Below are 22,890 nucleotides of genomic sequence, written 5' to 3' on the forward strand. Positions count from 1 at the left end.
TATTTTAGGCTCATGCACAAATTGGTATCGTGATATTTATATTTGGATAAATTATCCTACCCGGTAAACTGATTGGGTTTGTCATCCATGAGGCCATGAGGGTCCGTACATTGATTTTCCCATATTTTGATGATCCTTAAAAAAAATTTTACTTTTGCTAGTGAATCTGACTCGATTAGCTTAATCTGGAAGACTCATGAACCGTGAGTCAGCTCGAATAAGCTTGCATTCGAACATGTTCGTGACTCGTGAGCCTTACTACTGTAGCACCATATGGCATGAGGTCGGCTTGTGAAAGTGCTCGAGCTTTTGAGATTTTTTAGAATCAAGCTTCGAATAGCTAGCGATCAGCACCGTTCATTTACAACCTAACTACATACTCCATCCATCCCGTCGCAAGTGATCAACTTTTTTTTATACGAGATTTTAAAAAATGATATTGATTGAGTTAAATGGAGAAAAAAAAGTTTTAAATAGAAAAAAAAAGTATGAGAGATAAAAAAGAGAATGAAGTAAGAGATAGTAAATGTATTGTTTTTTTTGCCAAAATATGAAATCAATCACTTTTGGTGGAACAATCCAAAATAAAAAAGTTGATCACTTGCGGTGAAACTAAGTACAGAATAACAAAATTGTTCATATAATTATATAGGATTATTAATTTTAAATTGAGAAACAAATGTAATGGCCATTTCTGAATCTAGCCCAATACGTGGAGGCAAATGGGCAGGCCCAAATAAATGCTACCAGCAAAAATTGACTCGCATTTATTCTTCGGCAAGAATTTCATGTAAACCTGTTGAATAACTGAAAATTGCAGCGCCAAAACGTCAGAGAATTTGCAGTAATGGAGTTATATCTCGAAGATGGAAAACAATTATCCCCTAATTCGTCCACTCTAATTCTGGTTTGTTTTAGTTTTACTAAAAAAAATCACTCATATCTTCTGTTGCCCTAATTCATTCATTATCGTGTGATTTTTTAAAATATTATGTTTGTTGTTTCCTGATTCTCGTTTCAGCCGGCTCTGTCGATCGGAAATGTAGGACAGTTAGCAGTGGATCTGCTAATTTCGTCTCTAAAAGCGGAAAAGGTCGCCTGTTTAGACGATCCAAATGTGCTTCCTTGCGTTGGCAATGATGCTTATTCGCCGTCGCCTCTCGGAAAGCTAGCTGTTTCTCTCGAAGGTTATTTTCTTAGTATTATTTTAATTTCAATATTTTGGAAATTTCAACACTTTGTTTCTTTCTCGGCAGTACATGTTGTTAATTTTGTGTATGCGAAATTTGGTGTAAAATATCTCAGCTTATGAAGCATCTTCCAGTGCATTGACACTTGTGCAGCAGCGGTCTCCAGTTGTTAAGGTGCGATATTTTAGTTAGTTCAGTTTCGGAGATAGTTTTTATCTAGTTACTGCTATTGCATTGTTAGTGCAGTTGGATCATTTACTTAAACTGGATTGCAGTGTAGTGGCAATTATCTATAGCTTCCTTCCAGTAAAGTAGTAAACTATCTAAGAATGCTTTTGAAACAGGGCATGATGATGGCATATGCTAAGAACATAGCAGATTTTGCAGCTGCTAATGGAAAGAAGCACATCGTCTTGCTTTCCAGCTTAGATTTTGGGCGATGGAGAAATATTGATATGTCAAGGTATTACTCTAGATAACTGTTTGTTTACTGCTAGTGGAATAGGCAAGACACATGCAATTTTTAAATTCCCAAGTTTCAATTTGTTGTCTTTTGATCATAGGGAGAAGTTGGTATCCGTCCATGCATTTGTTGCTACGAAATAAAGTTCAACTCTGCAGTTAGATAAACCGAAGCAATTATGGAACAAGCAAGAACGAATACTTGTTTATTTTTGTCTAAGTATTTCTGAATCAATATTCGCATGCATGCACCACATACATCTATATGATTTCCTCAGCCTTTTTCATGTAAGTTCTTGTTGCATGTGTATAAAGTTACGCAGCTATGCGGCCAATTGTTTTGTACTGATGAAGTTTGGTATACTTAACGAATTCAGTGGTGATATATACCAGTGGTTTGCAGATCTATTACTTATCTAGCTCCAATTTGGATGGAACTGATGCTGAATGTGAAAGCCTTGGGTGGAAAAAACTGCAAGATTATGATCCTGCCCTGAGAATGTGGAAGTATCTTGACACATTAGCTCAAGAAGTGTCTGTACCTGATGAAGATTCTCCTTTTGAGGAATTGGGTGATGAAGATTACTATCCAAGTTTACCTTTTGCTGCACTGTTTTCATGCTTTAAGGTAATGGTTTATAATTTTGAATCAATATGATGTTATGGGATGATATTATATTTATTGCATGATCCAGCTTGCAGAACCTGCAGTTGGGATTTTGGATGGGTAGGCTATGCAATACTATATGAATAACCTCTCCATTCTCTTTCAAATGAACCTTTTGGCATTTGTAGAACATGGCCGACATGCTGTAGCAGCACATATTTTATTCATGTGGAACTTACTATATGTTTCACATTGTTTGTGAAAATCAATAAGAATACAAACCCTGGAAAATTTTAGGAATAAACATTAGTAACTTAAATAATCGACAAGTATGATTTACGTATTACAATCATTGTTATTTGAAATTCCATGTGTTGTGATAGGCTAAAGGGTTGAAGGTGACTTGCTTGTTCTGTTACTGCTCGGAGGGAGACAATATACCCGAAGCTTTCTCAATGGCTGAGGCAGCAGGCAAACTTGTTGGATTGAATGACTTTCTGGGTGAGCTATACTCTTCTCCTGCTTACCTCATTCATCAGGCTCACATATTGTACATGTTCTTCCTTATTGTTCTTTTTCTGTTTATTCCCATCAGCACAAGTACTTAGGTCAGCCTATAACCAAACACATGCATCTAAATACATCGTACAGTGCACTATACTATATTAATATCTCGAGCATTCTAGATCAGTATCCAGAAGTTATATTTGCCTTGTAACTTTTCAACCTTTGATGTTCAAGTACTTAGACTTAAAGCAAGATGTTCAACTCTTCTTGTTCAAGTTTCCTTCTCGGATATGGGTTGCAATCTGACTTCTTACGAATAATAATAATTTTCAGGCAAGGACAATGGTGCTGGTAAATGGATCACACCGTTCTCATGGCAGAGCGTATACGGACCTCCAGCAGATATGACTCTGTTCTAGGCAGTGTCTCAATGTATTTACCTTTTACTATGTCTTATGTCTTTTTTAGTGACAATGGATGTGTCAACTTATATCATTACTTGACGAATGAAATTACAGCCTCTGTTTCAATTTTGAACATTTTATCTGAACAAACTCCTATGATGATATTAGATCTAAATTCAAAATTATTGATATAACGGAACTAGACACGCAACAAGGCATCATAGTTTAATTGATCTTGGCAGTGGCATTTGAATTAGAACAGTTGGTTTTCATATTTCTGTGAGGGGCTGTCCCGATTGAATGTTTATTATTACTGTTCAAGATTGGGGTGATGGACATAGACTATAGTAAACTGTTACGAAGCATGTAAATAAAGTATAGAAAGTAGAAATGCAAGGATATGAACATTTCAATACACTTCATTCCATTATGCAATTTGCTAAAATATTCAGGCTAATTTGTTTGGCAACTATTCACAATTGTTATATTCTGAATTTTGAAGGGAAATTTTCCTCGTAAATATGATGTTTCATCTTTGGAAATACTAGTACTACTATTCTTCACTTACAAGTTACAACTGAATTTCCAGATCGAGAAGAGTTCAATAAATGAACCTCTCTCTCACTCTCTCTCCAAACAAAAACAACGGTTAGACTTAGACATAGATTGTGAGGTAATATATCCCCCTCCAACCAGAAATTGAAAAGTGGCCAACATATTTGGTCCCATTTCCCACCAAATAGCAATGTGGGGTAATTTGCCACATCCCAACCACAACTCTTCACTCTTTAAGTCGTCAAATCAAAGCAACATTTTTCAAGTTCAAACACCACTAACATTTATGATATCACATGCCATTATCTCAATATTTCCACACTTAAAATCCAAATACATATAATTATACTCATTCACCATGTGAGTACTAGGCAATGTAGCCTGTCGGCAGAGCTCACACAGAATGCATGGTTCCCTAGTCCTCATCCATCAAACAGTATAATCACACAATTTGGCAAACTCTTCAATCAGTTACTAAACACAATTGTAACCATTCAACAACATATGTATACGAATCCATGTTGTTAAGAAGAAATAGAGGCAATACAAAAGGTTATTCCATTATTTTCTCCCACCAACTTTCATTGTCCAAGTAACACTCAAATTCCTTGGAAACTTACTAAGAAATCACGAAAAATGTTGAAAAGCTGATTCCTGAAAATTCTAGCAATCACCAGTCAAGTTGATCTCACCTTCAACACTTGCAATGATTGTTTTGGTGAAGATTTGTTGGTGGAGAAACCATGAGGAGCTGATATATAGAACAAGGCAATAATCAAACAGAAAATCACCAACGGTGTAGATCCTCTGCGATCACAGCATAAAGCAATGAAAAGTGTACCGGGTTCTTTAGGAACAGCTGCTAGCATTGCTTTGAGATTTGGCCAGGTCATATTCTCTTCATCGTCTATAGTCTTCATGTCTTTAGGAGTTGGATTCTACAGCTACACGGCCTTTTGGTAATTTCTTTCTCAACACTGTCGAATGGTTGCACCGTAATGTCTATACCTGTATCATAACAAACGATCAATAAGGCCATCTTTCATATTGCTGTGGCTATTGTGCAATAGGATGTTCTTATGGTATGTTCGTCTGCATAACGCCCAAAGTTTCATCATGTATTTGCATATGTCAGCTAGTAATGTAAAGTTAAAAGCTGTAACAGAAAAGACAAGTGTACAAAAAATTCACAGTAACCAGCTCCAGAAGGAGAAACCGCAATTACAAGAATAAATGATAACTTTAAACATGTTAATACAGGCACTCATTTTTGAAAGTAGGTAGGTGTGATAGTACTAGTAGCAGTCCAACTAATATGAATGGGAGAATGAAGTAATCACATATCTTAGTTTATTTTCAAGAATGCAGATAAAAGAGCTTTCAACTTTTCAGATATTTATATAGAAAGGGCAACAAGAATATACTTGTGCTTACTGCTTACTAAATGCTTTAAGAGTGACTAATATATTAATTCAATTGACTACTTCATGTTTATCCTTGCAGCTTTTCAGTAACAATCATGGGCTTGGCTATTCCATGGAGTTTCACTTTGGCAATACTTGATGGATATTCCATCCTGACTAAGTTCCCCGTACATCAATCCGGCATTTTCATGGTTATCATAATAGGGGACTTGGTAATTTCTACTCTTTGGTCTATATGTCAAGATAATATAAGTCCTGGAATAACAAAGTTAATGTTTATAGGTCTTATCCTTTCTCACACTAGCAGCAGCGAGCTCGACTGCAAGTCTTGTTGATCTTCTGCTAAAAGCTGATGTGTCCTTTTGTCCCCCGAGACTCTGTAGTAGATATCAGATATCGGCAGCTATGGCTTTCTTGTCATGGTTCCTTTTGCTGGTATCATCTCTTTTCAATATTTGGCTACTTCCATGGTTGGACGCTGATTGAGAATCTACCAAAGACAGAAATAGTGTAACACGAGTGAAGGCAATGTTATTAAATGCTATAAGAAGGTTGTGGGCATGAGTCTTATGACTAACATCTTAGATTTCTAGCAAAGATAAAGGTCAATACAAGTCATAAGGAAAAATTTCGGATGCATGTGAAGGCAGCATCATGGCAGTGAACATAGACAGAATTCATTGAAAATCAGCAGGAGGCCTAAACTGTAGCCAATTTGAGATTAACGGCTCAGCACTTTGAGAGGGTTTCCTGTTGGAATGAGGCATGTCAAGATACACTGTGACGAAAAGGTTCTCTCCCCAGAATTCCACATCTAAATTTGATTTCAATACTCTATCATGTACACGTGTGTATGATGAATAACAACATGATGACACTTGAGTTCATGTAACTATCACCTCTATGTATAACTGAGAGCATGTGTTATCAAGTAGTAGTACTGAAGACTTAGGGTTACACTTACTTTAATTGTATAAAACTACTTATTCGATAAATGAAGTGGAATAATAGCATGTGTGTGAGACAGTCTATATTAATTTATTTACAAAACCAGGAACAAGTATGCGAGATAAACAATACTCTATGCAAGGCCCCTTCAATTCAAACAGCACACAGTACGTTCATGAACACTTCAATATATTAGGCTCAAAGTGCACTAATAGATTATGCAACCAGAACAGCATAGCTAACAATTTAATACAGTGATCCGGTAAACTTCCATTATAATTCTAAAATATCTTTTAACAGAAAGGCTATGCAACAAGGTTTGAGCATTACCTTTGAATTCCATATATATAGGAGGCACAGGCAATAAGCATCTCTATGACCTGATCTTATGGTCTTATCAAAAGACTCCTCATATCTTCACTTCTTACCAGAATATCCAGATAGGTCTCAAGAAACTTTATACCTATAAATTCAGAAAGTTGTTAGAAGTCACTCGAATAAATCCAATAAGATCAAACTGTGAGAACTCACCGCTTAAACACAGAATAGCGCATCACAGAGAACCACTGGGGTCAAGGTGCTCCATTCTTTGATATTACGACCAACTTCTACTCGGACAATGTTTCATTATCAAGCATTTCTTTCCTCAGTTTACTCACCATGGCTTCATTTCCTAGTTTATCAAAACCATCAATAAATACACCATACATATCTGCATTTGGTTGAAACCCCTTCACGACCATCTCTGCCTGAATCTTCAGAGCCTCTTCCATCTTTCCCTCCCCACACAAACCTTTTACCAAGTTCTCATAATTCTCCCTTTCCAAAGCAGCATCGTGCTTCTTTGAAGCCATCCACCAAAAGCCAGATGCTGCAGAAATTTCATTCTTATCACAGAGCAACCTAATGATAGTATTAACAGTAGAACTACTTGGGCTAATTTTTTTCCTACACATATCCTTATACAACATCATCGCGGAATCAACATCCCCGATTTCACAATACCCTTTTATGAGATGCTCAAAAGTAATACAACTACTATCCACACCTTTCATCACCATTTCTCTATATATCTCCTCTGCTTTCTCAACCTCTCCAGCTCTGCAAAGCCCTCCAATAATGGTGTTATATGCTACTGCGTCGCGCGTCAAACCTTTATCCTCCATTTCCTCCCATACTCTCATCGCATCCTCCATTCGTTCGTGATCACAGTATGTAGCCATCAGCACATTAAAGCTATACACATTTGGCAAACACCCAACTCTCGCATACTCTTCCCACACCTCCTCCACCTTATCCAACATCCCCTCCCTGTAGAAACCAACTATAACCACATTCAATGTGTTCGGGTTTGGAAGATTTGACCTAATTTTATCGCCATTATCAACATTTTGATGAAAGATTTCTTTATACAAATCATATCCGGCAAAACAACTTCTGGTCTTCGACACCAATTCAATTAAACAATTCAAAGTGCTAGTTTTCAACAGCACTCTCTTAGACTTCAAAACTGAATAAATTTCAAGCGCGGAATCGATCTTTTTCGACTCCAAACAAGCTTTTACTAACAAATCAAACACAAACGGTGCAGAATCACAAGCTCTGTAAGTTTTCACCAGTGCATCTAGAATCACAACAGCGCTTCCCGGCTGAGCATCGGAGAACGCAACCATGGCTGACTTAATTAGCCTGAGTGCGTGGAGCTTGAGCCTAGATCGAGAGAGAATGTGAATGGCGGTGGCGTAGGAGGAGGGGGAATGAGAGGTGAGAGAGTGGTGGACGGTGAAGTAGAAGAAGCGGAGGACCAGGTGCGGATTGTTGCGCAATTGAAGGGAGACTTGAGAGAATTGAGATGAGGTGAGGCGGTTGTCTTTGGTGGTGGCGAGGAGTGAGCGGAGGTGGGACCACCGGGACTTCGAGCGGTGGTGCTTTAAAATCGAGGCGGCGGCGGAGACTATGTCGGAATGCGGTGATGAAGAAAACGAGATGGTTTGCGTGAGTACGGAATGGATTTTTGGAAATTGATTGAGGACGACGTAATGGATTTCTGTAAAGAATTTCATCGAACAGATTGTATGCGACGACAGCTGAGGAATGAAGATTTAATTTTAAGTACAGTGAAGGGCTCATGCGTAATGATGAGTTCGGCGAATATAGAATACCCATAATCTTTAAATTATTCATGATCCAAGATTAATAGGTACAGCAGTCTCAATATTCAGCGTTTGTAGTCCAACGGTTAGGATAATTGCCTTCCAAGCAATAGACCCGGGTTCGACTCCCGGCAAACGCATATCCAGTTTTTTATTTGAGCAACGCTGTATTTGTGCGGTTGCTCTTTGAATGCATCCAACTTTATGTACAATTATTTGCATTGGGAAGTTAATTAATTTGTCAATTATGATAATCATTTTACCCAGCTTTAAATCATACTCAGGTGGAGGTGCTGTGTTTGACTCTCAACTATGCCTTTATTTTTTCAATATTTGCCCATTGCTAGGTTAGTACTCCTTATTTTCAATGACTTGTAAATATTGTAATATATATAATATTGTATTTTAAACAATTTTACTTTACTTATGAAAAACTTAAGTTATTAGTAGGTTCTTTTTTAAGGTCATCACAAAGTGTTTATATCAATTATTCTCAATTAGATTAAATTTACTTGATATGCATTTAATTCTTGAGTACTAGTACATATCTAAAAATAATCCATTATTTTTAATAACTTCAAAACAAAACATAAAAGTCTCTTCCTACGACTAATTTTGATGACAAAATCATCGAGAGATTCACGCAACTATTAACAGTGGTAGAGCTAAAAATTTTCTTCTTCTTGGGCCCCACCACAAAATTTCTGGCTCCGCCACTGTTTATACGTTATAGAAAAACATATTTCAAGCATAAAAAAAGAATTTGAGATTCAAAATAGCTAGAAAAACATAATTTAAAGCTCAAATGGATCGTCACATGGTGGAGACATGTTTTGACATTTTTGCTTGATTCGCAATAAAGTATTTTTCGCTCGCATCCCTATCTCTTAACCGTCTCATCTCTTCACTATTCATAGACTCAACTGTACTTTTCACCTCATCTCTTAATTAAGAGACAGCACATGCATCTCCCCATCTCTTAACTATCTCATCCCTTAACTATTCATTCAATTTCATTTTTTTATTTTTATTTCCAACAAATTCAATTAATAAAAACACACTTCATTAAATAAAATAAAATTACAACTTAAAATTCAAAAAAAATAAAAAAACACATAATTAAAATCCTAAAAAAAATAAAAAAATTCCGTTCACTCTCTATAAATTCAAAATCTCAAAACTCAAAGAAGCAGAAGAAAGAGTTGTCTAATGACGATCATGTGCGTCTACCGGTTGCCCAAATGTGCTCCATTAGATATTTATAGAAGTGATTGGGGCTTAAAAAAATACCAAAAAAAATAAAAATTTGAAAAAAAACAGCTAGTATATTTTTTGGGATTTTTTTAATTTTTCCTGAATTTTATATAAAAAAACAAACAAAAAAAACATTTAAAACTGATATAAACGATGCCCACTCGCGGGCTAGCGAGTGGGCGTCACGGACGAACCAGAGCTCACCACATGGCCAATGCGTGTCGCGAGCTGGCGCGAAATTCCTCTCCGCGGCGAGACAAGGGACGGGCTGGGGACGAGGCGGGAGCCTGCATCGCTGTCTCGAGATAGAGATGTGGGTGCTCTGATCTTCTTTTCGCTTTTGTTGCATCAAGAATAATACAGAATGAAAGCGATTTAATTAACTTATAAACTCTATTTATTCGTCAAACAAAATAATGTTATCCCCGGACTATTCCACTCTCCAGCGTTGCCTAAGAGCATCTCCAGTGGTTGCCCGTCCCACTCGGACATCCACTGGGACTTCCCAAAAATACCTCCTGCCACGTCACTAGGACTTCCCATCCCACTGCCACGTCAGTAGGACTTCCCCTGCACAATTCGCCCTTCCCATCGCCCTTCCTACTAGGACTTCCCGCAATAAAATAAATCACAAATTCACAAATTATTATGCAATTTACGTTTACGGAAATAAAAATTTCAGCACGAATACGAACGGGAAAATTTAACAACTTCATTAAAAAAAACACTTTAACAACTTCATTAAAAAAACATACATGTTTTAAAGAAAACATACATCAACGTCACCCCCTCCGCGCCCAAACCTCTTCGATAATCTGAAGTCGAACATGGGCATCTGTTTGCCGCATGTCGGCAAATGCACGCAACCGCTGAACCTCTCCATGAGGTACCCCCATATTCACATTCGCGGTGGCCACGCCGTGACTTGGACCTGTACCCGTATTATCTTCATTGGTCCACTGAGTCAGTTCCTCAGCTTCGTTTTCGACAATCATGTTGTGCATTATGATACATGCGTACTTGACATCGCCGATATTGGGAATATACCACTGTCGTGCAGGACCCTTCACTACCGCCCATCGACTCTGGAGCACACCAAATGCCAGCTCCACATCCTTGCGCGCTGCTTCCTGACGGCTCGCAAAGTATGTCTTCTTTTCTCCGAGCGGATGCTTGATTGACTTCACAAAGACTGGCCAGTTTGGGTATATCCCATCCGCCAAATAGTATCCCATATTGTGCTGGTTGCCGTTGGCGACGAAACTGATGGCGGGACCAACGCCATTGCACTGATCGTTGAACAGGGGCGACGACTGGAGGACGTTGATGTCGTTGTTCGACCCGGCGACTCCGAAATAAGCATGCCATATCCACAACCGGTAGTCAGCTACAGCTTCAAGGATCACCGTGGGATGCTTGGCTTTGAAGCCGGTAGTGTATATCCCCTTCCAGGCGGCGGGGCAGTTCTTCCACTCCCAATGCATACAATCTATGCTGCCCAACATCCCAGGGAACCCGTGCACCGACCCATGCATATCTATCAGGCTCTGGCAGTCTTCGGGGCTCGGACTACGAAGATACCGCTCTCACGCCCGCGCAAAAATTATGCAGACACTCGATGGCTGTCGACTCGCCAATGTGGAGGTACTCGTCGAACATGTCGGCCGCACCTCCGTACGCCAGTTGTCTGATTGCGACAGTGCACTTCTGTAAGGGCGTGAGTCCGGGTTTGCCCGCTGCATCCTCCCTGATCCTAAAATACATGTATCTTCTCTCTAAAGCACCCACGATATGCATAAACAGCGGACGATGCATCCTAAAACGCCGCCGGAATAAGGCATCCCCAAAACGCGGCTGCGGGGCAAAGTAGTCCTGATACAACCGAATATGTGCAGCAATGCGGTCACGGGGTACTGTAGTTCGACGATAGATCGGACGAGGTACCGCCGCCTGCTGTCGCCGCTGCTCCCTCTGCTGTAGCAGCCTATCTATCGCACCTTCCACAGCGACCTCGATTTCATCCTCGCTATCACTGTCACTAGCCATTCTAGATATACTTGAAAATAGAGATGTAGAGAGAGAAACTTGTTAACACAAGTGGTGCGAATGAAATGAAGTTCAACGAGCCGTATATATAGAGTTAAAAAAAATTCAAAATTCAAAAATCAAAAATACCGGACGACCGACCGGACGTCCTACCCCCACCCCACAATGGCGCCCGTCCACTCGGACGTCCCTCGGATATCCAAGGACGTCCGACGTCCTACCTTGATGGGCGTATCCGACCCCTTCTGCCACAATGGCGGACGTCCGGTCGCCCGTCGCCGACGTCCGAGCCGGACGTCCGCCGCTGGAGATGCTCTAAAAACCAACCAAACTTAAATAGTGAATGAAACATTTGTAAAATAGCCACTGTGGCTGGACTTGGTTCCACTGCGACTCTCCAAATTAGCAATGCTAAATAAAATCGCAAAATCTAAATGCTCACAACGACGTCGTAGCGGGAATTTTGCAAATCAAATGAGATTCTTCCCTACTCAAGTTTCCCTCCATTTTCTGCATCTCTCTCTCTCTCGAAATCAGCAGTAACAGAAACACACACACAACAACGACGCCATCCTGGTGGGGAGTCTTCACCCAATCACGTCATTCCACGTAGGCTATTCCCTCTAACAAACTGCTCTCCGTTCTTCAGCTATATAAACCCTCCCCATCTCAGTAACCGCCAATTTCACAGTCAGATTAGCTCTCCCCAAAATCCTCTCTCCATGGCGGTTTCTCTGCGCTTCCAGCTCCCACCGCTCCTCCTCCTCCTCCTGCTAATCTCACTCTTCATCTCCGCCGCCTCCGATTTCGACGGCAGCCCCTCCCCCTCCATCTCCCCCTCCCTCTCCCCTTCCTCCGCCGTATTCCACACTCCGACTCACACCTATCCGCCCGCTCTCTTCGCCACAATCCTCTCCACACTCGGCTTCCAGGAGCTCTCCTCCGCCGCCGTCACCGCCAACCTCTCCGCCACCACGCCTCTCACCATCTTCGCCCCCTCCGACGCCTCTCTCCTCTCCTGCCCCTCCTGCTCCCTCTCTCTCCTCCTCCAGGAGCTCTCCATCCCCGGCCTCTACCCCCTCCACTTCCTCCTAACCCTAACTTTTGGTACCAAAATCGAGACGATCGCTCCGAATCGGTGCCTCACCGTCACCAGCAATGGCAAGGACAAGGTCTTTGTCAACGGCGTCGAGATCACCGGCCCTGACGTCTTCAACAACGGCCTCGTCGTCATCCACGGCCTCCAAGGCTTCGTCTCGCACCTCTCGCCGCTCTCCTGCAACGTCGAGCGGATGACGACGCTGTCGTTCCCCTCGCCGTCGCTCACCTCCGCCGCGCTGCCGTCGCTCTTCATCATGCGCCTGATGCTCAAGGACGCCATAATCCGCCTCCGCGCCACCGGATACAGCGTCGTCTCCCTCGCGATGCGCGTCAAGTACGCCGAGCTCGCCGAGCTGAAGGCGATGACGATTTTCGCGATCGATGATACCGCGATCTTCTCCGGCGGAGGTAACGCCTACTTGTCGAACTTCCGGTTCCACGTGGTTCCGAACAGGCGGTTGACGGCGGCGGATCTGGTGACCTTACCGACGGCGACGTCGCTACCTACTCTGGACGCGGCAAATAACCTCGTGGTGACAACCGGTGGAGGCGGCGGACCTTCTGCACCGATGAAGATCAATTACGTGAGGATTACCACCATAGATCTGCTGCACAACACCAAAATTGTGATCCATGGATTGTCATCGCCGTTTCCGCACATGATGCCTCATCAGGCGTTCAATGTAGAAGCTGGCGGTTCTTCTTCTGAGATCCAACAATCCGCCGCTTGTGCTCATTTTGACTGGGAGCGTGGTATATGTGCTGCTGAAGCTCAAGTTCCAGCTGGAATGCAGTCGGCGGTGGAGCTTCAAGATAACCGTGGACTCTGATTCATCAGATCTTACTGATTTTACTTTGTAAGTGATTCATCTGTTCTACTGCAATTGATTCATCTGATCTGCTCATTTTACTCTAGAATTTTGTACGCACTCTCTCTGAATATCAATTTCTCTGGTTATGGAATAATATTGAGCTCTACTTTCTTTTCGATCGTGATCTTTTGTATCAACTCTGTTTTGTTTTCAATTGATATCATTTTAACCTGAAGATAATACTGTTGATTTGTTAAATAAGTAACTAGGAAGAATCCAGTGATTTGATAAGAATTTGACGAATGATTAAGAACTAGGAAGAAACCAGTGAGTGATTAATTAGTTTGATAAACATATTCTTCAAGATAGAAACAGAGAAACATGAATTGAATAATTCATCAATATCCAGAAAAGCTAAATCCGAAATGATTGTTGGATAATATCTACAGCTTAGATATTACTGCTAAATATCTCAGTCTCCGCCTCCACCCACATTGTACATGCTGCAGCATATGGACTCCTCTCTATCAGCAATATACAGTTATTCACCAATGTCGAGAGCCCACACAACACCACACTAGCTATACATAGTTTAAATAATCTTCTCCTACCATCATAAATATAATCTACAGAGATCAATAAAGTAACGAAATGATAATCCATGTCATATACTACGCTGTTCCGCTAGGGCCAGGACAAAAAATAAGTCTGAGGATCCACTTAATGAGCATCCGCGGGTAGGTTGAGATCAAACAGTTTGTCTGCAGAACTTTCTTTTCTGGGACGCTTCCGGGACTTTAGACTCTCATCGGAAGTCCCAGATGTTGATGCCTGGTCTACTCCTGCTGGGCGTCCTACAAAATATGCACCATAAGTGTCACAAGAGGGTCCAATAATTCGGCTAACATTCACCACCAACATGTTCTCAGTAAAACTATATCGTTATGTCTCAGCTATATTTAAGTTACCATGCATCCATAACCAACCCGTATGAGGAAGATTATCATGTCGTCACTAGATAGTTGACGAATAAATACCCAGATTCAGTTGGAACTTACACAGTTGAATAAGGATTTGAAGGCTTCAGAAAGCACATCGAATGTAACCCTCTGCAAGAAAAAGTTTTTAAATACAAAGCTTCCTAACACTACAAATCAAACAACAAAGGGAAAACTACATTTGCAGGAATTGCACTAGAAAATTTATCATCTGAATATGCACACCATACGAGACCTTTTCACATACATAATTGTGTCCTACACTCTCGGTTCTAGCAGATATAGCACTTTAGCATCAAAGAAGCGAGCAATCAAACATACTAGCCATTAATAAAACAAGTCATCTATGTGTTGCACATTTTAACAAATTGGATTAACTAGATTACAAAATGATGTATAGAAAGGAGTATGACACCAGCAAAAGCAATATTTACTTCATGTGGTTATCCTCTTTATACAAGGTAAATTGAACTTGTTATCCTCTTCAGACAAATATACAAATGATGAAACATACAACCTATCCCGCAAATGTTGTACCCAAGAAGTGAAAAAGGCATTACCCCCACCCAGCATAGTTCTTCACAAGAAAATGAAAATAAAACCACTTTACCATTAGATCGGTCAGCTTCTTTCTGACATTTATTATTACCGCTGGCTTGAGCATTCCATCCGACAATCAGCTCTTCAGCCTTCTCAATGCCGTTTGAATGATAAGGCGCTATACTATGAATGGAAAATTCAAGTGAACCCAATAACTCATTCTCGATGCAATCATACCTGCAAAAATTGGATAAGTAAGCTTTAAAATTACTGTAAAGATAAACCCTTGGTTGACAATTCAGCTTACATTTTTTTGCATAGGCTGTCAATGACAACACAGAGATTAATGACATGCATCCTTATCTGCATGACTTGCTCCTCAGGATACTCAGCAAATGGCTCCTCAAGAAATTTGGATAGTTTTTCAACGTTTGATTCCAGTTGCTGTTGTTGGTCCTCAAATAAATTCTGTTTGATTTCCCTTTGCTTTTCTGTCATCTCATCTTTAAACAAGTCATCTCCAAACATGTAGAAAGCAAATGGATATGAATAAGAAAGGCTTCGTCTTGATCTGAAGAGCCTATAGAGTCCATTAGTTACCCAACTAAATTCCCTTAACTTTAAATCTCGGACTTCCAAATGCAACACCTTTTCCTTTACAGTCTCCCTCATCCGAGATTCCTGCTTAAAGGAATCAGTATGAGCTTTGTACCGATTATGATAATGCATGTATCTATATAGGTCTCTCTTTGCACGCTCAGCTTTCTTCTTGCCGTCTTCTTTGTATCGACCACAGCTATGATTAGCAATACTGGACCAGGTATGGTCTCGTCCAGTAGCACCACCACACAACCAGCTACAGAAGAAAATATAATCAGAAAGACAGATGGTGCAACAGGTTTATCTTCAGCAGTCTTTATTAAGGTGAGTCTACAGAAATGAAAAGGTGGAAGGGCAAAGAACACTTACCAAAATGCCTGCCCGCATACACAACTAACTAAATTGCAACCACCATTCTTCTCAACAGGTTTGTGACACTTGGGACAAGGCTTTGTATGTACAGTAATCCAGTTCACTGTCTCGGATTCATCCCGGCATTTTTTACTCCAGAGCTTCCACATCAAGCATGAACACGGGGAATGTGCCTCTGATACACAACTGAAGCAAAACTGCATACCACAAGAGCACTCAACTTCACATAATTCATCATTTTCAACTCTTATTGCGTTCCCACAATGGGGTGTACTCGGACACCATTTGACCATTCTGTTGTCTTCAATGTACGACTCAAGAAGATAGCGGTCAAACTTCTCTGCAAGATCTGGATGCTGTGCACTAACTAACCTTCTAACAATAGCTTCATCACAAATAGCATTGCACTTATGAGCCATGCACCTCATCCGCTTGCTTTGACCCTCATTAATTTTCACAATGAAATGCCCTGTCCAACCTGGCAAACAAATACCAAGTACCCAATTCAGCACATCCTTTTTACTGTTCCAAAGAAAAGCAAGATAAGCTATATGTGTAAACATCTAGTATGACAGAGTGTGAACAAGTAGCTAATGGAGACTGTGTAAGATGCTAAATGAACCAACGGAATGCCTTACTACAGCCTCATAATGCTACAGAGGGATAGAACTAGATATAGTTAGTTATGCATATCCCAATATAAGCCCAGAGCATAATACACATATAAGTAAAGGCTCTTACAATCGTTGCAAAAGCAATGGCTACAGTCCATTAGGGTAACATCTTTTGCAGGCACATCATCCATACATATATGGCACCTTACTGTAGATGTATCCTCATCTGGGTCTAGGTCGACAAATTCGGCCAAGGTTACCCCTGCTTCAGCAAAAATACCAAATTTTCCCTTCTCAACATAAACTGCAATCACTTTCTCAACATCCCATCGGAAATGAATGAGTAGGGTCCTGGCATGGTGTTCTCTCACTGAGAACAAGTCCATCACTCTCCCCAAATCTTCTTTCTGCACAAAATTTCAAAATCTCAGTCCATGTTTTGCCAAAAATCAAGAAAAGAAAGATTGAAGGGAGACAGGCTGTTATTTTAGACCACCATAATCATTGATTAATTATCATTATTTGTACTTCCATCTGTTTCATTAACCATTATTGCATAGAAGATGGTAGAAAAAACTTTGGAGAGCTGGTCGATAAAAAGAGGGAAATGGTGGGGTGGTTAGTGGTCGAGTAAGGATGTTGATCGAAAGATTTGGTGGGGAAATCACTAGACCAGTGATTAAAAGGAAGAAGTGCAATCCTTTAGTAAGGGTTTTATTGTTTCTCTAGCTAAAAAGTGGACTTTTTTATATCACCATATCTGTAGCTAAAATAACACATTCTTGATTCAAATTTTAGAAATTCTACCATTCTTTTGTTCATAATCAGATTTTTTATGAAGTAAATAAATCAAAGTGAACACATGATCAAGCAAATCAAACATTAAAAGAAAAACAACATACCTGTGCAGCCAAAAGAGATTCTCTTGTAATCACCTGAAAATCACAATACAAATTCCATATCACTAAATTAAACCCATAAACTACCACTCATTTTCACAATTTCACTATAACATCAAATACATACATCTCTTAAGAAAAAAAATCAAAAAATAGTTATTGATGGTATGAAACATATATAATGCTGTATTAAAAAAAATAACACTTTTTTAAATAATAGTAACAAGAACGGGTTTCTGCAATGAATCCACGAACGGTTTTAACCTTCGAACAAATGAAACAGCATCAATGCACTATAAATTTTCAGGAATAACAAACAATCGATCAAAAGCTGATAAATCATACGATCAGAACTATTCTTAATTAAGAAATCAAATGATTTTATTTGTAAAAATGTTCGACAACCATTCGATACACACATAAACCTAAACTCGAATGCGAGTACCTTGCATGAAGGGGCTTTGGATGATATCCATTGAGCATCATCGAAATCGTTGTTCTCGAGTCCGTCGAGCGACTCTTCCTCTTTATCGGATGGATAAGATCCAACATCATCGTCGCTGTTGCCGCTCAGGTAATAATCGTCCTCCATTAAATTAAAACCAGTTATCCCCTAAAAAATACGTATATATTCATAAAAGAAATGGTCAAAAATAGCCGCTGGATGCTTCCGATTATGGTGAGATCGGATCACGAGAGGGAGGTGAGATAATTTTCCGGCGAAATTCTGCCGATGATTGAAAATGTGAGAGGAGCGAGGAAGCTGCAAGTTTGGGGAGAGAGAGGGTTTTTCTTGCGCCTTTACTAATACTATGTGTGTAGAGTGAATCATAATTGGGCTTTTGGCCTAACGGCGTCGTTCCAATGAGTGGTTGTTGACCCCTGCAATAATGTCAAACGGATTTCTTTTACTCTGCACAAAAAAAAATATGAGATTTAGTTAGGGCTTGTTTGAATCCAATTTCTGTGTGTTATTGCCATGATTGATAGTACTGCCATTTTCATAGAGGCCGACGCGAGTGTTTGCTCGAACTCGATAAACGTTTCTATCGTTTGGAGGATACCTTTTCCGCCGAATTGAGTTGGATTAAAAGTTTGCATGAAATTTTGTTCAAGGAAAACAATATTTCCTTTTGAATTTGCCATCGTACGAGTGTGAAACCCTCTTCTACTATCCTAGGGTTTTGGGCGTTCGCTAGGTAAGTCTCTACTGGCATACTATTTTGGCTCTTCCGTTGACAATGGAATGTGTTTCTCACGGGGTGTTTTTATATTTTATGTGTTCGGTAGGCATTAAGTCTCTTCCGGAATACTATTTTAGCTCTTCTGTAGATAACTGATCCATAGCATTAGCCATGACAGAATTACCTAATCTCAAACATTTCATGGAGGTCAGACGACAACCTCGAGAAACGTTTCTATCGTTCGGAGGATACCTTTTCCGTCCAATTGAATTGGACTAAAAAATTGCATCGAATTTTGTTCAAAGAAAATAGTATTTCCTTCCGAATTTGCCCTCGTACAGGTGTGAATCCACCTTCTTCTCTCCTAGGGTTTCGTAAAGGCGCTCGCTAGGCATTAAGTCTCTACCGGCATACTATTTTGGCTCTTCCGTGGACAATGAAATGTGTTTCCCATGAGGTGTTTGTATATTTTGTGCTCTCGCTAGACATTCAGTCTCTACAGGCATACTGTTTTGGCTCTTCTTTGGACAACTGATCCATAGCATTAGACGATAACAAAAGTACCTAATCTCACACATTTATTGTTGGTGCGGTCCATTCCCCTAGATGAAAACACATAGCGATTACATTCGTTTAGCATGGGTGAAACCTATTACTATATAAATCGCAAATCGTTTTCATATAATTCAATTTTTTTCATCCCCTTTTTTTAGTGCATCGTCCTTTTTTTTGCACTTATTTTTAAATGCAAAATATAAAGTGTCAAAAGAACTTTTATTAAGATTTCATAAAAAAAAAAGCTTTTAAGGGTCATAAGTAGTTAGTTAGAGAAATGTGAGTAAAATGTTAGGATTATATAGATATAAAAGCGGCTATGAATGATGACCTATTTCAATTCTCTTTAAAATAACTATGTCGATTTGGGGGCAGAATAAGAGCTAATTTTAAAAATAAGTGTTAAGATTATTGATAAATCACATACGCATGGAGAAATTATAGGCTCAAAATATCAATTAGGTAAAAGCATGAAAGTTAAAATCACTTTTATCTGCATTTTTGACAATAAATTTATATTTATAATATCTACAATAGTACGAGTTAAATAAATCATAATTCAATATTAAAGTCAAAGAATCAAATTTATTGTACCAGCATATCAACATTGTTTGATACTCCACTTTACTTAGATTTGTCCAATCTGCAATCAAGTTCTCTATCTTTTTAACAAAGTCTTCTAGTTAGAGTATAATTATCTTTTTTTTAAATCTAATTTTAATATCACCAAATGTCAATAAAACGTTGTACACGAATATGATATTTCTCGCCTCATTATTATTACGCTTGATCTTATACATCCATATGTTCAATAACTTTAATAATCATGTAAAAATATGAAAGTTGAAAGCTCTTTTATCTGAATTTTTGACAATAAATTTATAATCTTAATACATTCAACTATGAGTTGAAGATATCATAATTCAATTTTAAAGGCCACGAATCAAATTTATTGTGCCAACTAATCAACACTTGTTTGATATTACAACATATAGATTTTTCCAATATGCAATCAAGTTCTTTGTCCTTTTTAACAAAGTCTTCTGGTTGGAATATAATTATTTTTCTCGAAATGCAATTTTAGCATCACCAAATGTCAATAAAACGTTGCACACAAGTATGATATCTTTCAAATTCATTATTATTAATTTATTACGCTTTATCTTATACATTCATATGTTTCAATAACTTTTTCCTAGGTTAAGTAGATATGATATCTTGTTCTTATGCAGAGCCTTCACCTCCTATTGCATTGTTATCGTTCGCCTGAATATATTCAGATCTTTAATTGCCTCCATAAATATTGATGCTTCATTTTCCTCTTTGAAGAAATATTCAACATTATCTGCGCATATGATTTTTCAATGAGACAGAATTACATAAAAATAAAAAATCTAAGCATGGTTTTTATATTATTAAAATTGATAGGTTAATTGAACGTGAAAGCTGGAATAGCTCAGTTGGTTAGAGCGTGTGGCTGTTAACCACAAGGTCGGAGGTTCAACCCCTCCTTCTAGCGGATTGTAGTATTTCATTTTTTGAAAAAAATTCACCTTTGTTTTGAAATGTTAAAAATGGCCCAATAAAAGCCCATCATATAATGAACAGTGAAATGGCCCAATATCACATGTGAGAATTACATTTGATGGAATTTACTGCTAGTACATGTCATAATATAATTAATCAAATTTAACTATATTATTTCATGTAAAGAACACTAATCAAGCTAGCAAGAGAGTTAGGGATGTCAATCGGGCCGGCCCATCGGGTTTCGGGCCAGCCCTACTCGGATTGCGGGTCAATCGGGTGCGGACTAATCGGGTTGTGAATTCTTTCGAGTTGTAAAAGTTCAACCCTAACCCTTAAAGCTCGGGTTTCGGGCTAGCCCAACGGGTTAATCGGGTTGCTATCGATAAGATTAGCATGCGATCAATCCAATAAATAATGATGAAAATTAGTTATATTCATAAAATGTAAAATATTTAATTATGATAAATTTGAGATATATGGTCAAACTCAATCATAAACATGATCAAATACTGATATTTGAGATATTTCACGAAATTATAATCCATGTTTTAGAAATTTAAATATTTTTAAGTGAATTTGAAGTTTTTAATTTATTTATCAATTATTATATTAATAAAAATTTAATGTAAAATTTGTATATTTAATATAAAATTGAAAGTTATTTTTTTAGTTATCTATATTATAAAATTAATCAATGAAGTGTCGAATTAGGAGTAAAAAATAGAATAATAGAAATTTTATCGGGTTTTCGGGCCAGCCCATCGGGTTTTCGGGTCTAGCCCTAACGGGTCGAGGGTTAATCGGGTGCGGGCTAATCGGGTTTTAATTTTATCGGGCTAGAAATTTCCAGCCCTAACCCTATAAATTTGACGGGCTATTCGGGCCAGCCCACGGGTTGCAGGCTACATTGACATCCGAGTATTTAATTTGAATTTGGATAGCCTTAATATGATACTTATGAGTTATGACTCATGAGCATGGCAATTATAAATGAAATATATCCTCTTAAAATATGCTTGCAACCGCAAAAGTGTATGATAAATTCATCCGTACACTTTTCTGTTCCAATGTTTTTATAGATGCATACGTTATATTTTGTTTTGCACATGTGAATTCTCTAAAAGACATTTTATATGAAATATTTTTTATAAAGAAATTTTTTTTTAAGGGCGGGTGATGTGTTGCATTTGCTATTAATTGCGTATAGATTTTTTTATTATTAATTTTGTACAACCGTTTGATAATATGAATAAGAAATAACTTAAGACTATATTTTCTACTCTAAGTAGCATTTTATTTGGGTCATCTAAAATAAGACGACTTTAAAAGACCACATCAAAACTGGACTTTTGATCATCATCTGGCTTGTATCTTGAAAAAGTAGAGCTAACTTGTTAGTATTAAATCATATATGAAACTTATGATCATATTTAATATTTTAACGTCCAACTCACATTATTTAAAAACTTAATTGTAGGCAAAAGTAATACTATAACCGAAATTATATCATTTTTAATATAAAATATAGTAATTTATATGACCAGCCAACTAGTTAATGGCCAAATCAACGTAACAGCCAAAGATGCATATAATGAGACACTATAGATAACTATTTCTATAGATTTCTTTGTGAAGCCTTGATTCGAAAGTGATGAGGTAAAAGACATAGAGGAACATAATTTTGAAGGAACATATTAATAGATAGATAGATAGGAGATAGAAAATAAAATTATACGGAGTAGCATTTTGATTTTAATGAAGAATATCAATTGTTGATTTTGTAGGAGATGGAAAATAACATTTTGGTTTTAATGACCTAAAGCGACATAAATCAATTATTGATGTTAGGATTATTGACTGTATATTTATTTATTTTTTTTGTCAAATTCTGATTTGTCTCGCAACTTCCAAAATTTAAAATATCTTATAAAATTGAAAGAATTCATTAATTATGACTTGACATTAAAATTTAAAAAGTTATAAAACAAATCATAAATAATCTATTCTTAATGATTTTATAGGTAATTAACTTCGATTTTAATTCCAAGATTTTCAATTGGCATAGGGACCCGTAGAGTTACGGTGATTGTTGTTATAGGCTAGATACACCCACAAAGAATAGCATTTGAATTTAA

General features: G+C 38.4%; 5 protein-coding genes and 2 non-coding genes across 8 annotated transcripts; 5 read left to right on the forward strand and 2 right to left on the reverse strand.

Moving 5' to 3' along the window:
• The first annotated feature begins 765 nt into the window (after positions 1 to 765).
• Positions 766 to 3,305, forward strand: LOC121744244 (proteasome assembly chaperone 2-like). Its single transcript, XM_042137722.1, has 7 exons — positions 766 to 907; positions 1,022 to 1,187; positions 1,306 to 1,364; positions 1,535 to 1,653; positions 2,046 to 2,280; positions 2,643 to 2,760; positions 3,100 to 3,305. The coding sequence occupies exons 1-7, from the start codon at positions 848 to 850 to the stop codon at positions 3,183 to 3,185; spliced, it is 843 nt and encodes a 280-aa protein (XP_041993656.1). The 5' UTR covers positions 766 to 847; the 3' UTR covers positions 3,186 to 3,305.
• A 955-nt stretch (positions 3,306 to 4,260) lies between these two features.
• LOC121744243 (pentatricopeptide repeat-containing protein At2g15980) lies at positions 4,261 to 8,250 on the reverse strand. The gene is made up of 5 exons (XM_042137721.1): positions 6,629 to 8,250; positions 6,428 to 6,560; positions 5,449 to 5,639; positions 4,567 to 4,733; positions 4,261 to 4,476 (listed from the first exon to the last, which is right to left on the reverse strand). Exon 1 carries the CDS (start codon positions 8,158 to 8,160, stop codon positions 6,706 to 6,708), a length of 1,455 nt encoding a protein of 484 aa, XP_041993655.1. The 5' UTR covers positions 8,161 to 8,250; the 3' UTR covers positions 4,261 to 4,476; positions 4,567 to 4,733; positions 5,449 to 5,639; positions 6,428 to 6,560; positions 6,629 to 6,705.
• LOC121744245 (CASP-like protein 5C1) lies at positions 4,470 to 6,180 on the forward strand. The gene is made up of 3 exons (XM_042137723.1): positions 4,470 to 4,684; positions 5,229 to 5,361; positions 5,432 to 6,180. Exons 1-3 carry the CDS (start codon positions 4,554 to 4,556, stop codon positions 5,633 to 5,635), a joined length of 468 nt encoding a protein of 155 aa, XP_041993657.1. The 5' UTR covers positions 4,470 to 4,553; the 3' UTR covers positions 5,636 to 6,180.
• A 68-nt stretch (positions 8,251 to 8,318) lies between the features above and the next one.
• On the forward strand, positions 8,319 to 8,390 carry TRNAG-UCC. The gene has a single exon. It is a non-coding gene; the product is annotated as a tRNA-Gly (tRNA).
• A 3,858-nt stretch (positions 8,391 to 12,248) lies between these two features.
• Positions 12,249 to 13,639, forward strand: LOC121743901 (fasciclin-like arabinogalactan protein 21). Its single transcript, XM_042137287.1, has one exon. It carries the CDS (start codon positions 12,273 to 12,275, stop codon positions 13,479 to 13,481), a length of 1,209 nt encoding a protein of 402 aa, XP_041993221.1. The 5' UTR covers positions 12,249 to 12,272; the 3' UTR covers positions 13,482 to 13,639.
• A 206-nt stretch (positions 13,640 to 13,845) lies between these two features.
• On the reverse strand, positions 13,846 to 18,280 carry LOC121745322 (probable E3 ubiquitin-protein ligase ARI2). Of its 2 annotated transcripts, XM_042139180.1 has the most exons (8): positions 17,932 to 18,280; positions 17,490 to 17,522; positions 16,715 to 16,994; positions 15,971 to 16,451; positions 15,309 to 15,857; positions 15,072 to 15,238; positions 14,522 to 14,572; positions 14,177 to 14,317 (listed from the first exon to the last, which is right to left on the reverse strand). In XM_042139180.1, the coding sequence occupies exons 1-7, from the start codon at positions 18,076 to 18,078 to the stop codon at positions 14,547 to 14,549; spliced, it is 1,683 nt and encodes a 560-aa protein (XP_041995114.1). In that variant the 5' UTR covers positions 18,079 to 18,280; the 3' UTR covers positions 14,177 to 14,317; positions 14,522 to 14,546. The 2 variants fall into 2 exon arrangements, with proteins under 2 accessions (XP_041995113.1, XP_041995114.1); XM_042139179.1 differs by lacking the exon at positions 14,522 to 14,572 and having other exon boundaries at positions 13,846 to 14,317.
• A 2,390-nt stretch (positions 18,281 to 20,670) lies between these two features.
• Positions 20,671 to 20,744, forward strand: TRNAN-GUU. Its single transcript has one exon. It is a non-coding gene; the product is annotated as a tRNA-Asn (tRNA).
• The last annotated feature ends 2,146 nt before the right edge of the window (positions 20,745 to 22,890 follow it).

The sequence above is a fragment of the Salvia splendens genome, chromosome 8 (assembly GCF_004379255.2).
Source record: "Salvia splendens isolate huo1 chromosome 8, SspV2, whole genome shotgun sequence".
Taxonomy (NCBI): domain Eukaryota; kingdom Viridiplantae; phylum Streptophyta; class Magnoliopsida; order Lamiales; family Lamiaceae; genus Salvia; species Salvia splendens.